Here is a 15,976-nt window from a genome sequence, read left to right on the forward strand (position 1 = left end):
GCAGTTCTTAGTCCAAGCCGAGAACTGCAGGGAGCAGTTTTTGCTCTAATATTTCTTATATATTGAATGACATCAATAATAATGCCCAAATATAGAGAGCCAAATTGGCATTGAGACAGAAGTCAATGTAAACATTTCAAGCCTGCATGGGCAGGGGGCGCAGAGTGGGGTAGGTGGGTAAGGGGTACATGGGTCTGGGCCTTTCTGGGGCCTGGGCTGCCAAAGAGGCGTGACCGAGCCCCTAAGATGGTATGATCATTCCCCCCTTTCGGCATGCACAACCCATTTGCGAAAGTGTGCAGCCTCTGGAGAAGGCTCTCCACATGGTGTGGCCGTACCTACATGCTTGGCCACACCCCCATTTTGTACCACCAGAGCCCTGCTAGTCTCTTGCCAGCCCTGTACCACCAGAGCCCTGCTAGTCTCTTGCCGGCCCTGTATATAGGACACAAGCTAAGGGATATTAAATGGATAAAACTGAGTCTTGCTTTATCTTGCACGATCAATAAACTTTTTTCTTGTGTATTCAGAAATCCGGTTCTGCTAAATGAATTTTGTGCCCCTGCACACTCTTTTAACATAGATAAAATATTTGGTTTTCTGCTCATTGTATAAGCACATCAGATAATACGGGGGACATGGCAGTCTTGCCTGCTGAGCTGGCAGAATTGCAGTATCGTGCCTTTGTTTTAGCATCATACTTCAAGCAGATGCATTTTATAGAACAGCTGGAAGTGCTTTGAAATAAGCATTTATGGCATTAGCAGATAAAAAATAGGGCTTCTCACTCATTATCTTGTCTTCAGATCTTTAAATAACTTGCTTATACATTTGTTCAGATTAACATTAGTTAAATATTACCCCAAAAACTATTTCAAAACATAAACCAAAGCAGGGCCGACATGATGCGGTAAACAGTGCATCAGGCTGGAGATGAGCCTTAAAAAGAGAGTAATCACAAGATAACCTTGGTGCCTGATGGAGACCTGTGGTGAGTAAGCTCAGAGGATACAGCTGCCAACTTGCAGAATTGGAGATTGCCTGTCTCCAATACAAAAAGAGAACTAAAACAGGGATATACTGCAAAGGTGCATATACCATCATGAAAAACAAAAGGATAGTAGAAAATATATAAAATGTAATATAATATATTACACATGAACAAAGACAAAACTAAATGCTCCCTGGAGTAAATAAATAATAACACATTACAATCAATAAAAACAATTATATGAGAGCTTGATGACTGGTAATAACTGCTAGCAAAGAAGCCTAAATTGAAACCTCAGTGATGCTGAATGCAAAGCCAGATGGTAAATAATAGTCTCAAATAGAAACAAAGTCTCCAGTGTTGATTGTAACAAAAGAGGTGTAATATGGGTTCCACAGCTGTTTAAATAGAGCGCAGATACGCTGAGATGGTAATCCTTTTTAGGAATAAGATTGATGTAACAGTATATGGGAGAAATCCCTTGATTCTCACTGCAGTACAGTCCTCTTTAACAGACTCCGGTCTGAGTGTTTAGCATGGTGATTCCGATGGCTAATGGGTGCGGTGTAATTGCCAGGCCGTGGATAGAGGACCAGGGCAGTCAGCTCCAGATGGTCGTGGTCAGCTGACCGCCATCTCCCGTGTGAGTCCTGGGCCATGCTGGGCCTCTGTGAGCGGGGTCTCCGTTAGGCTGTATGTGCTTGCTCCAGCAAGCCAGTGAAACAGATGTTCTGGTGTGAAACAAGTGGCAAATAAGTGCTCCAGAAAAGGTGGCACCTGTAATTTAGACGCATTTCCCCGTGGTACATGGCTTTTTCAAGAAGCAGGTGTCTGAATAAACAGTAGTAAAGGTGGTCCTTTAAAGGTAGGTTTTAAAAAAAAAACTAAGGATGAACCAAGAAAAGGATGGCTGAAAAGTCACTGCCCCTTTGATATGGGGAAACAGGAACAATTACTTTGGAAGCCAACCAGGGGATGAAAAGACTCTCGCATGATCACTGGTTTGCCTGAATTCACCGGAAAACCTGTGGAACAAAATTGGTTTGCAAGCCGCTTCTGAAAGACTAGGGCGTAGCCTCGGGAGACAACCCTTGCATCCAGATGTCCCATGTGGTTGCTAACCAGGTCTCGGAGAACATCAGAAGTCGGCCTCCCACACTGGTATCCCCAATGTGGAAGCCCATCCTGTCAAGCAATAGGTTTGTTAGTAGACTTGGTGGTAGGGCATCCGGTAGACCCTGGCTGTTTAGTTCGGACCTGGAGCCCTGGATGAATAACCCTGGGACCTTGAGCTAGGCTGCCTCATGACTTTTCCCTGCAGACAAAAGGAGCAAAAATTAGAAGTTTACAAACTAGGGGCTCCCGAAGGTTGTCCTGGATGCCGCTATCATAGTCACATCTCCTGAAAACTGAAACTCTAGGGCCTACTTAGAGTCTAAGCCAGCCACCAGGAATGAAGTCAGAGGGCTCGCATAGCAGCCAAGGATGCTGACAATTTGGAGGTTAGGACACCAATATCTACTGCTGCCTCTGCAAAATAAGAGGCCACCTCACTGAAAAACTAATTCCCTTAGGTACCCGATCTGAGGCCCTCCTGAAGGACATCTGCCCAGCCTCCAATGACTTTAGGCACCAAGGCAAAAGTCTGGGCTGGATGTGCAATAGCATCTGCATGAGTATTAATACCCTTCAGAAGAGGTTCCAACTTCCTATCTGTTGGATCCTTAAGAGATGTTGTATTAAGAATAGTAAGGGTAGTGTTCATGACTAGGTGGGCAATGTGAGTACTCTGAGGAGGAGACTCCTATTTGGCTTGATCCACCTTAGGGAGGCCCTCTAGCTGTGCAGATGACAATAATTTTGCCAAACCTAGAAGGGAGACCTCCAGGAAATCAGCCCCTGAAGCATTGGACATATTGTCCCCGTGAGCTGAGGAATCCTCAGGGTCCAAATCATAACTGGATAGGGGAGTGGAATTATCTAGCCTGGAGTGTCTGCACCCGGAAAGATGCAGACAGTTACGGTAAACCCTGCACCGATGAGACTGTACAACTGGGTGCAGCTGGGCCCCTGCAAGGGTACAAGCCCTGGGGTAGCCAGTCAATTAGTACACTGCAACATTACAGCATCCATTGTGATTCCCAAGAGAGAGGTAGTCCAGCCCAGTTCCTGGTTGGAAGACATAGCCAACTGAACCTTGTGGCTGCGAAGCTCTGAAACACCGTACACAGAGCCCACCATGGTCTGGAGCCTGAGGATAAAGTACAGTGTTACAAATCCTGCAGTTGCGCAATACTGAAGCACCCCCACCCCTAGGTGCCTTGCCCATGGAATACATGTACAGCATTCAAGGGCCATCCCCACACACCAACTAGTTAAACTATTGTGTGCAATAATGAGAAGTGCAATGAATGTGTCCTCAAGACAGAAAGTAGGCCGCCCCCCCCCCCTCCCCCCCCCTCAGCAATCCTCCAAATAAGAGTCACTTTGGCAATCTGGAGAGGAGACATGCCAGAACTCAGTGTTAGCACTGTAAGCTACAATTTCATGCACACACAACATTCAATGCTGTAATAATGGGCCATTAATGCTCAACAATCCAAACCCCACTCAGCAGGAAAGCGCTTTAATGTATAACCTGACTACAAGGGAAAAGGTATACAGGGAGACAGGAACCCTTTTACTGCTCTCCGGAGACTGCAGCAGGTACAGATTAAATGGCTGCGCAGCATCTCAGTTGGGAGGGGAGAGAGAAAGATTATCCCTATGGGATGGCTTCTGCAATGAGGGAGTGCACCAAGGAAGTGGGGGAGGAGCTAATGGGGAGAGCATACCCCCCACTTGCTGAACAAGATCCCCCAGGGCAATGGCTGCTTTCAATAGAAGCGCCCCATTGACTGTGCCTTGGTGGTCTAGCGTAGGCGACCTGGGCGACTGCTGTCAGCACTGCCAGTGGTCTCCCACACCGGCAGTGACAGCCCCTGCAGCACGGCTCATCGCAAGCAGAGAATCACTCTTACCTTGTTTAGCAGTGCCCGTGCTCCCCCCAGTGTCCTGCTGCATGTCCCTGGTGTGTGTCGAGGACCGGCCAAAGTCACTGACCCACTAGCCAGTGCTGCAGCCATTGGCGCAGGGGGTTGGTGGAACACCTAGCGCTGCTTACTCGAATTATAAATAAATTGAAATAAAACTAAATAAAGAACAGAAAAAACTAGACTGCTCAAAAACAGTCTCTAACACAGCACCTGCTTTTGCAAGGCACCAGACTAAAACCGGCCTGCCTGGGGGTGGGCTATATGGGAGGAGGAGCCAGGGCTGCTGGGAGGAAAAGTTTAACAAGTTGGTGCCCAGACTTCTCCTGCTCCAGCTTATACCCATGTTAATGCCTGTAGGCCTGATTCAGACCTGGCCGCTAAGCTGCAAACGCACTGTGTGGTGTAAGGATGCCCTCTATGTCTTAGAGAGTGATGGCAGTGGGCAAACATTGGTGTATAAAGACACCCACTTTCCTTTCTTAACACACGTCATCTCCAGGAAGTGTATAATTAATCGGTAACATCGAGAGCCATCGGAGATGCACGCAGCGATTGAGGTATCCCCTACCCCGCTGCAAGCACTGTGATCAGTGCTGACTGAAATACAACCAGGTGATGTGTACAATGACGCCTCCATGCTAATTATGCACGCCCTTAAAACGCTGTTTTGACGCCCAGACACGCCTGCGTTTGCACCACAACTCCCCCATTCATAAGCACCTTCCCCTGTTACCACCCAGAAAAGACACTATCTGTCACTCAAGGTAGCGCTCAGTCTTTGTGCTACAAGCGCACGATTCCCGATATCAGTGACTGGCTCGCGCATGCGCACTGCGATGCATACGCATGTGCACAATACGAACCATCGGCAGCTACGAGCAAACGTTTCTTAGCGTCCGAGTCTGAATCAGGCCCTGTGTCCCCTATGACATGAAGAAGAAAAGTTCCTTTTCAATTGACACTTGAATGTACAAAATATTGTACCAAATCACATTAGACAAAGTCTAGTTTTTCCAGTGGAAAAGTTCCTATTAACTTAATTTGAAACAATAAAATAGCATTTTCTTAAACTTTGCAGGATTGTATGCATTTTATCTCAATATGTTTTATATTGTCTTACTTTTACTTTCTTTACCCAGAGCCGACGGAAGATCTGTGGGCACCCTAAGCAGCTACCCATCCGCCTCAGAAGTGTCTCTCCCACCCTTGCTGCATTTTGTCTTAACATTTACTTGTACACATCAGAAAGTGAATGTGGTCTCAACGAGGGCTCAGGACCTCATTCAGAGCCGGACGCTATTTGCGCTCGCTCGTTCAGAAAAAGGGGCTGGTTATTTAAATTGAGCGCTCGCTCTTTGCGGTCTGTTGACGCCTCTTTGTCTGAGCGAGCGTCCAAAACATGCGCTCGCTATTTTGTAAAGACGCCCCTTGGCCGCTCGCATCATACGTCATCTCCGCTATTTATTAGATTAATCGAGTACATCGAAAGGCGTATGAACTGCTCACTATTCTTGTGGTAGCATTTTCCTACCGCAATCATGCGAGCAGTTCTGGCTAAAAGACAACCAAGTGACGTGGTCGATGACGCTGCTTTGTTAATTATGCACTCCCATTAAACGCCCGTTTTGACCGTTTGACACTCCTGCGTTTGGATCTCCACTCCCCGTTTTCAAGCACCTTCCCCTGTTACCACCCACAAACGCCTCATCCTGTCACTCAAATTAGCAGGCACTCGCTATTTTGCGACCACACGATTTCCGACCGCACTGACTGGTTGGCGCATGCGCATTACAACCCATGCGCATGCGCAGATGTGCAAACATCGCTCGGAGCGAACGAGCGGCCGCTTATGAGCGGCTTTGAATCAGGCCCCCAGTTCAGAAAGATTAGGATTTTGTCAAAATTTTACACTTTTAATGTTGGGTGGTATGTTGTTACCTCTTTCTTTCTTTACAAATACTGGGCCTGATTCAGACCTACTCGCGAGCGCTGAACGCTCGCAAGCGGGTCGATGTTGGCCCAGTGCGCATGCGCACGACGGAGGCAGCTCCGTGGTGCGCATGAGCGAGATCCGGATAGCGACGGGCAAGCCGTCGCTCCGGGTCTCGGTACAAAGGGGGCGTGCTGTCAATGTTGAGTGACAGCACGCCCCCTTTGGTGGGCGGGCCGGGAGAGTGGCTGCCCAGATGGAGGCATTCCCATGGGAACGCCTACCATCTGGGGCCAGCCCCACTGACATCACAAGTGATGTCAGTGCATGGACTTCTTGCTCTGTAAGAGCAAGAAGTCCACTGGGACTTGCGGCAACGAGACCCTACCACAAGGGTCTTGTCGCAAGTCCGATGGTCGCGATGGTCTTGACCATCGCGACCATCATCCTGGCCGCTCGCACTAGCTGTGGGTGGTAACCTAAGATAGGAGCATATCTCCCAACATTCAAAGATTTTAATCAGGGCAAAATTAGCTCCACTCCTAACCTGCCCCTAATAACCAAAACTCCAATTTGACCCAAATAACCCACATCCAATTTACCCTTAAACTAATTATTTACTAATTAGTTTAAGATTTTAAATACTCTCTCGAGGGCTGCAAATAGGGACTGTATGACTGAAATTGTCACAGTTGGGAGGTAAGTTATAGTACAGCATGAATAAAGTCCTCATTTTAATATAAAGTTATTGACTTACATATCATTGTTGTAAAAGATCAGCTATGTGTACACCGTCTCAGTTTCATAAAAGCCTTTTAAAATTAGCTGTTAGTGCAGGCAAAATGCCCTGTGACACTGAGCCCATGTGATCATTCACTAATACTCATTATATTGAGTGACAGCAAATAACGTGATGATGTCCTAGAATTTGCTATAGGACAACACAGAGCATGTTCTTACCAGTATATGGGATGTTTCCACACTCACTAATACTCATGAAAATTTATAGCTGTCCAGACGATGACTAAATTCATGCAGAAACATAAAAAGGTGAATATAGATGGCACTATACAGATAATGTGTCTTCTGCTCAACCATGTTTTTGACGTGCAGCTGTGTAAGCCTTAATATTTAATTTCATTTAATTATAGAACAAATCTGTTTATGTGATCCTGATACTTCCTATTTTTTTCTTATTAAAATAGTCAGAATGTGCATTATCATATTACCGTTTTTTCACCCCCATCTCCCACAGTCGGAGAGTAAATTATTTGGTATCGCTGCACTTTGCCGCTGGCTGGGTCCCATTTCACAGTCAAGCTGTTGAATGTTGCATTGAACACCTGCAAGTTCCGAGGACCACTTCTTGGGGCTAGAATTTAAAGAAATTAAGTTAAAAACAAACAAACAAATAAACAACATTTAGCATCACACATTGTTTCTTCAAAGTACATTAATATAAAAATTAATGCTCATATACAGGGGTAGGCAACATCCAGCATTCCAGCTGCTTTGGTACTACGCATACCACCATTCCCTGACACATTTTTAGCATGCCCTAATAGCAAACTGTGGCAGGGTATACTCTGCAGATGGATCTCGAGATTTTTATCAGCATACGCAACTTTGAGCAAATATGAGTGATCCAGAGCAATGCGCTCCTCAGCCACATCTGCATTTGCATGTGAATAAATGTAACTACTAGACAGCAATGGGCATTGACACATATTGTAGGATAGGTGTGCCATGGAGATGGAAATGCAGGATACTCAGAAGTGAGTGTACGCAAAGATGAAGCAGCACCAAGGATAGGGCTAAACAAATGCTTGCAGATAGTGATGACAGCTTCTTTCACAAATGAATGTAAAGGGGTAGTGTGGCTGCATAGATGCAGGCAACTCTGAATTCAGGCAGAGATACAAATTTCTCCCCAATCAGGATATGTGGCTGAATTGTGTGTAACTCTGAATCACATTTAAGGGAATATGTACATTTCATAGTAAATACAGGTCAATAATGACAATTATTTAATAATTAAAACTGCCTTACCTGGAGTTGTAGCAGCTGGCACTAAGGAAACAAAAGAACAGTAAATGGTAAGTAATTTTATATATATATATATATATATATATATATATTTAGTATAGCATAGCAAAGATGTGTGTTATATAAAAAAAAACTCTTTACATGTTCGTTCAACACCCATAAGATCTTCACTTTCCGATTCATCAGGGTAAATGGCAGTAACTGAGACCTCATATGGTGTGTCTGCATCTAGGTCTTCAAATACCATTGTGTTCTTGTCTCCATCAACAATCGTCTGCAAACACATCATTATATTTTATGGGATGACAGAAGAATGCATTACCTGTTTTCAATCTCCTAATAAGACTGAGCGTTTACCTCTTTCTTTTGTCCAGGTTGTCCAAGTGGTGCCCAGGTTATTCTGTACAAAGCTACATCTGGCGCACCATGGTCCCAGGTGCCTCGGAAACTTTGTTTTGTTATTTCAGAAAATCTGAGGTTGACTGGAGCTGGTACTGGAGCTATGGAAGTTGAAATATAAAGTATATTACATACATATTTTAGTGAAAGTGTCATTATTTACTGTTATTAATATCAAACAATGCGGCGGCACTCTGGATGATTTTGTAATAAAGAAACTGGAGCTCAAAGTAAGCCCAAACGTTTCAATGCTTTACTTGTGAGTTTTTCCCAGGATATTAATATATTTAATATAAAGTTATTAATATCAATGTAAGTTAAGCTTCAAGCTTTAAGACTGATTAAGTGTCTTTGTCAGACATGCCTAACAAGAGAGGTCTCTAAGATATAATTTGAAATCTACTTAGACAATAAATACAATAATACAATAATACTACTTAATGTAAAACAGGATGGGCTACAAGTGAATATGATGTGAAAAACAAAATACAACAACGATAAATTAATCTGGTACAATCAACCTTCATAATCTTTAAAAACATTTGTAATCATGTATAATTAATTGGTAAGCCCATAGTAGCACTTGTTGGTTTGATGTAGATGAAGGACTTTTAGATCTACATTTTTGGATATATATTCATCTAACTCAGCATAATCCCCTATAAACTGTGGTATCAACAAGTACAGACAGAATATAACCCATGCAACTGCCAAATAATGATGTCATAGTATATTTCCTTTTTGTCTGTATTCATCGTAAAATATTATGACGTATTGCAATGGTAAGGTCAATGACACAGGTCATTTCTGTGCGATGAATGTGGTTTTCAATTACACAGAACAGATGTTTTATACAGTACCTAAAGTGTGGCACTTTCACATCTTAATCTAGTACTAGTTGTTTTGATACTGGAGAGCAATGCGACTGAGCTTGATTTGGGATAAGTGGTAAGTTTTCAGCATATTTTATATAGTCCTCCTATAAACATAACAAAATGTTCTATACCCACCAGTTACACTGTTATTATTATCATACTCTGTGAGTATGAAACAGTCCAAGGGTGACTTCTTTAAAACAGTCATGACCCAGTATTTTATTTAATGAAACTAAATATTGGCAAATATGAAAAAAGTAATTTGATACATTTTAGGCTGAAAAACAAATACTAATAAAGTTCATGATTTAAAAAAGAAATAGTCAGGACTTCAATGCACCTGTGGTTCCCTGTGTAGATCGTGGCTGAGATGATAGTCCATCTTCAAACACTGCAGTTACACTCACATCATACTGAGTTTGAGAAAAAAGGTCAATCAAAGGTGTACTTGTCCTTGTCCCAACCACTTCCACCTAGAAAATGAGATGGATATTAAAATGTAACATCTATGATTTAGCTTAGCTAACACATATCCTAGCTTTCAGGTTTAGCTGCCTGGGGTTCTCACATTATGGAAGTATGACAGTGGAACAATATACAGCTCATCACACACAATAACTGGTCCACATCTGAGACTTTAATAGACAAGCTGGCACTAAGGTGCTTTACAATATAAGTCTTCAATAGCAAAATAATATTAATCATAAAAACAGACAAGGTTTCCAGAAGTTAGGATATAAAAAATAAACACAGATGAATTAAGCAGATAAATAGTTTTCGACCCATCACTGTCATTAAAAACATGAAGTAAGGGACATTGGACCTCATTCAGAGCCGGTCGCACAGAGCGAATGAGGGGAGGACTTCTTGAATTTTCAAGACGTCCTCCTTTGCGGTGGTAAGGCTGTGGGTTAACACCCACAGCCTTACGACCGCCTAAGGTGATGGTCGCTATGGTCAAGACCATCGCGACCATCGGGGCTTACGACGAGACCCTAGGGTAGGGTCTCCCTTGTCGTAAGCCACGGAGAGCTTTCGGCTCTGTCTGAGCCGGAAGCTCTCCACTGACATCACTAGTGATGTCAGTGGGGCCGCCCCCAAATGGTAGGCGTTCCCACGGGGCGAGCTGTCAATCAACACCGACAGCTCGCCCCCTTTGGATCGAGACCCGCTACGACCGGCGCTGTCGGTCGTAGCGGGTCTCACGCATGCGCACGACGGCGCCGGCGCCGTCGTGCGCATGCTCTGTTGGGGGCCATCGACCCGGTCCGAGCGCATCGGCGCTAACGACTGGGTCTGAATGACCCCCATAGTGCTGAGTAATTAAACGTGAAGTGTCACAAAATAACACAATGTTTGGCTGTGCATATAGTATATGCCTATTACAGTAGGCATAAACATCACAAGTTTTCCTTTGCACCTATGGATTTAGAAGAAAACTTTGCGATATCACGAGGTGCCATTTTGGAACGGTACACTGCTGACATCATAATTCATTGAATCTGCTCCTTAAAGTTAAGATCTAACTATACCCTGGGGCCCCTCTGGACTATCAGTCAATATTGTTGTGCAGTCAAATAATGTTATAGTGAAACATACTACACCAACTGCTAAATACAGTATATGGAATATGTATAAATAATACAGTTCCTCATTTGACAGTTTATGTAAAACACACAGATTTTTACCTCTTTAAAATCCTCTTCTGATACAGTTTTGTACTTCACAATGTATTTTCTGACATTTCCAGGTGCAGCATCCCAGAAGGCATTCATTGAGCTATGGGTGATGTCTCGAAGTCTAATATTTCCGGCCCCTTGGACTGGCACTGTAAATAGGCAGATATACAGTATTTAGGATACAATGCAGGAGAGTTACTATTCAAAATGGATAATTATATTATTTAAATTCCACAGAACTACCCCTAATATGGCACTGTTCAATGTATTTTATACAGAGACACAAAATGTGATTTGTAATTAGGCACAGTATCATGAGGACAACTGTTATGTACTAACGAGTGCTGGTTTCACATGCTTGTGCTATGCCAGAGCCAGTCAATATAATTTATCAGGATTCCTCATATCAGTAGCAAATGTTTATTCAAATGAAAATTGAATTAACACTTTGTGGTTATGCAGACCCCATTTCTTAATAAAAGGGAGTCTGAGCTACCCTGAAAAGAGGACTGATTTAATAATTGAATTACTCTTCGGGCTGATTTATATAGAGACTCCATTGTTATTGAACAACATGCATGATACATTGTGATGCAGCACTTACATTCAGAATCAGCAGTGCTTTACCACACTACTTCATTTCATTTTCCATCAGCAATTGCTCAGAGCCAGAAATTAGTGCTCTATCTGCATATAATACTACCTGTAGTAGCCAGACTTTAACACTAATCTCGTAATACCCAACTGCTGGGAACAGGTGCTCTTCTACCTGTGGTCAGACCTGTGTTCTTCAGCTGTCTAGGGCCAAGAATTAGCATAGTGGCTGTATCCATAAACATCTATTGCCGCCAACAGGTACAATTGGTATTTCCAATACCTTATATTTCAAATGCTTCAACACCTCTTAGACTGTAAGCTTGTTTGGTAAGGATTATTGTTACCTTCTGTTTCATATTATTGTATGGTATTTGTTGGTATCACTATCCCCTAAATGTACAGTGCTGTCTACTATGTTGCATTTAAAAGTGAAACAAACTCTGACTTATCAATATTACCACAGACTTGCCTGAATACTGTATTAGTACATGTTATTGTGTCTTATTTTATCTTTTTCTGCTGATAATGAATAAGAGAGGGAAGTAAGAAGATAAGATCTTACATGTCACTTCCTGAGCTGTGAGTGGGTCACTGGTGAGATCATCAAAGAGCGCAAAAACGGTTAAAGTGTACTCAGTAATAGGGAACAGTTCTTCCAATCGCACGTCAGTGACTGATGAGCCAACACGCATCTGCAATTGTCAGGAGAAATGGCTCTAAATATAATTTAAAACCACAGAGGCAAAGCACTCGAACAAGTGTACAATTTTAATGTACTCATGAAACATAACACAATCCAACGGGATACTTCAGCATCTCGACACAGGGGATACAGACGCTTAGAATCCCGACACCGGAATCCCGACAATTGTCAGAATCCTGGCGTCGGCATCCTGAAGGTAAGTAGCGGGGTTAGGGGGAGGGTTAGAGTTAGGCACTAGAGGTAGGGTTAGGGTTAGGCACTAAGGGGGAAGGGTTAGGTTTAGGGTGAGTGGAGTGGGAGGGTAGGTTTAGGCACTAGGAGGGGTGGTTAGGTTCAGATAAACGGGATGGGAGGGTTAGGGTGGGGAGTGGGGAAGGGTTAGGATACCTACCGGCAGGTGTCGGTATCCTAACCCTGTTGGGATGCCGGCGTCAGGAATTTGATCGCCCATATCCTGAGCGCCGACATCCTTAGCGCTGCCATCTTGCACCCATCCCAACCCAATATAGTAACACAAGACACAAATCTCTGCAAAAAATGCATTTTTAGATTGTTGAAGCCTTTTTTATCTTTACATTTACTAGCACCATTAACCCTCTTTTGAATTAAGTGCAATTATTTTCACATGTGAGCATGAATCATACTTGCCTACAGTCCAGGAAACTCCAGCATTTCGGGCAGCACTCCCGAACCTTTGAGAGAGTAAACCAGCCTTCCGGATCCACCCACTTACCCAGAGAAGTGAGCATTTCAGGGACTAGATAATCGCATCATAGTGGCCTTGCCCGCACTGCACAATGCTGTACATCGGTAGTGGGGTAGGGGTGATGCGATTAATGGTGCCACGTCCCATGGATTTACATATTAGTAATAGTAGATAGGACTGACTCAAATAAGCCCAAGAAATGTGCTTTCCTGCATGTTATTGTTCTGAGCTCTGTGTGTACAGTGGCGGCAGTCCAGCCTTCCTCACCTCTTTTTCTACTGCAGGAACAGTGGCATTGACAGGCTCATATAACAACAAATATCCAGTGGCTCCTTTGGCAGCTTCCCATTTTGCTCTCATTGTTGTTGTTCCAATGTCATAGATGTTAAGATTTCTAACAGAAGGGATGGGCACTGTTGAGGTAAATAGGTTTGTGTTATTATTTTTTTTATTTCAAACCATTTTTCCTGACATCTAATTATTATATTGTGTCTATTACAGTTGGATGAATTTGTGTCCAAAGTTCAGGCTTATAATTTGTGTTACTGTACAAAATAAAGTGTTTCTTTAATTTTTCTGAGTTGCACACTACTTACAATACACGCAAGTAAAAAAAAAGGCCATATAAGTGTGTCTGTATGAAGATACATTTAAAGCGTATCGTGAATGGTGCTATACTGAAGACATCATTCGTTTTTATCAACTTGATGATGATAAATGGAGTTATAGGGGGTTATGTAATAGGTTCTGAGATTATGGAACCGGCATGAGTTTGGCAAGTTTACCTCTACGTTTCAAGCAGCATACAAATATAAGGCTGTCTAACCAATTGCCGTTTAAATATAGCAGCAAACTCACTGAAATCACGCCGGTTCCATAATCTCGGAAACTATTACATAACCCCCTCAGTGTTAAAAAAAAAAAAAACTGTAAATAAATATTTTTGTTTAAAAAAAAACATGCACAATAACCCTTCGCTGGTAAAGGTAAGCTGCGAGCAACCTAGAAAAGATTGCTGAGGAGGGAGACACCACCGCATGTCACTGGACAGGTGAGTATTGATAAATACAGATGGTATAATCTTAAGTAACGCTGTCACTGAACAGTGTATAACGCAAACGATTTTTATCGGTAAAATACTAATGGATGCCATAATTTGATTGGTGGGCATATTTTAGAATACATTTTTTTCGCTACTTTCATTCGTACAAAAAAATGAATATTTAACTATATTGAATATTGTATTACAGAGGGGTTTTTAATTAAATGGGACTGAACAGCTATGTCTGGACTTTTTAGATCTACATTTTTGGAAATATATTCATCTAACTCAGCATAATCCCCTATAAACTGTGGTATCAACAAGTACAGACAGAATATAACCCATGCAACTGCCAAATAATGATGTCATAGTATATTTCCTTTTTGTCTGTATTCATCGTAAAATATTATGACGTATTGCAATGGTAAGGTCAATGACACAGGTCATTTCTGTGCGATGAATGTGGTTTTCAATTACACAGAACAGATGTTTTAACCATTTCTTGTAGAATATATTTTCTCATTTTAAACATTAGTAAATTAAGACCACATGCGTAAATTGCACTTAGCCAGGAAGCCAAATGATTGAAAAGCTGAATATAACTTAGAAAATCTAGGTTAAATCTTGTCAACATTCCTCAAAACTGTACATAAATGAGGAGCAGAACTACAGGTATCATCATTTTAAAAATAATGAGAACCCACTTGTTAAACAACAACTTTAAAGAAAGAAAGCTGACTATGGCAAAATCATACTGCAGACAAAAAAAGACATTAAGCAAATGTAACAGTCTCCAGGTTGCTGAACATGCCGTTATGCTTGGGCAATTTAGCCGTAAAATTTAGAGCAGTAGATTTTTAAAGGCAAAACCAGGTTGTGTCAGGGCTATAAGCAATTTAGTTAATTGAGTGAACATTATAGCTTAGTTAAACTTTAATTATATTAGAACAATAAACTATGGCCCTGATTCAGAGCCGGACGCTCTGACCAGAGCGCTCGTTCTGAATCAGGCCCACCTCCATTAATATGGAGCGTCCTCCTGGACGCTCGTATAGCTGTGGGTCACCACCCACAGCATATACGAGCGTGCAAAATGATGGTCGCGATGGTCTTGACCATCGCGACCATCGAAACTGCGAGCAAAAGCCTGCGGTTGGGTTTCTCAACCGCAAGGCCAGGAGTGATTTTGGCTCTATCAGAGCCAAAATCACTCCCACTGACATCACTAGTGATGTCAGTGGGGCCGGCTTCAGACGGTAGGCATTCCCTTGGGAACGCCTCCGTCTGGCAGGCACGCCCCCGGCACGCCCACCAAAGGGGGCGTGCTGTCAGTCACCATCGACAGCACGCCCCCTTTGATGAGACACTCCGAGCGAAGGAAAGTCCTTCACTCGTCGGGTCTCGCGCATGCACAAGACGGAGCTCCCTCCGTCGTGCGCATGCGCAGAGGGGGACATCGACCCACTTGCGAGCGTACTGCCGCTCACGAGTGGGTCTGAATGACCCCCTATATTTGCATATAATATATGTTTGTGCATAAAAGGTGAAACAATACTTACAGGTTGTTTCTCGGCCTTCTAAGGGCTCGCTGCTTTCTCCTTCTACCACTGAATATACCTTCACAAAGTATTCTGTTTCAGGCGTTAGGCCAGTCAGTACTGTGGTTCTGTCACTTCTGCTAACAATGACCTACAGAAGGAAGAAAAATACCACTAGGCATAGGAATTAAAGTAGCAGCAAGCAGATTGTCTTTATAGACTATTGGCCTGATTCAGAGGTCTTTTGGCAGTCGCCCGTCTGCAGCTCTATGCAGAAGCAGCTACACAGAGTCCTTCCCTGGTGTACATCTGGGTGTCTGAATGTGCAAGGCCTGAGACACCCACTGTCAGCATGTGTAGATGCTGTAATCCTGCCTGATGGGTCTTTAGATGCCACCATTGGTCGCATCATCAAAACTTGCAGCAGCCCTATGG

The 15,976-nt window shown here is 43.1% G+C and overlaps 1 protein-coding gene across 2 annotated transcripts in view; it reads right to left on the reverse strand.

Annotated features, from left to right (window-relative positions):
• The window catches only part of COL12A1 (collagen type XII alpha 1 chain), a 195,690-nt gene that overhangs the window by 91,085 nt on the left and 88,629 nt on the right, over positions 1-15,976 (reverse strand). For both annotated transcript variants that reach the window (XM_088471465.1, XM_088471474.1), the window contains 9 exons: positions 15,563-15,692; positions 13,229-13,374; positions 12,115-12,244; positions 10,965-11,104; positions 9,617-9,749; positions 8,360-8,502; positions 8,144-8,276; positions 8,006-8,026; positions 7,186-7,328 (listed from right to left, as the gene is read on the reverse strand). In XM_088471465.1, the coding sequence (XP_088327591.1) occupies positions 7,186-7,328; positions 8,006-8,026; positions 8,144-8,276; positions 8,360-8,502; positions 9,617-9,749; positions 10,965-11,104; positions 12,115-12,244; positions 13,229-13,374; positions 15,563-15,692 (1,119 nt within the window). The remainder of the gene's footprint in view (positions 1-7,185; positions 7,329-8,005; positions 8,027-8,143; positions 8,277-8,359; positions 8,503-9,616; positions 9,750-10,964; positions 11,105-12,114; positions 12,245-13,228; positions 13,375-15,562; positions 15,693-15,976) is intronic.

The sequence above is a fragment of the Taudactylus pleione genome, unplaced genomic scaffold, assembly GCF_031769625.1.
Source record: "Taudactylus pleione unplaced genomic scaffold, aTauple2 ptg000015l, whole genome shotgun sequence".
Taxonomy (NCBI): domain Eukaryota; kingdom Metazoa; phylum Chordata; class Amphibia; order Anura; family Myobatrachidae; genus Taudactylus; species Taudactylus pleione.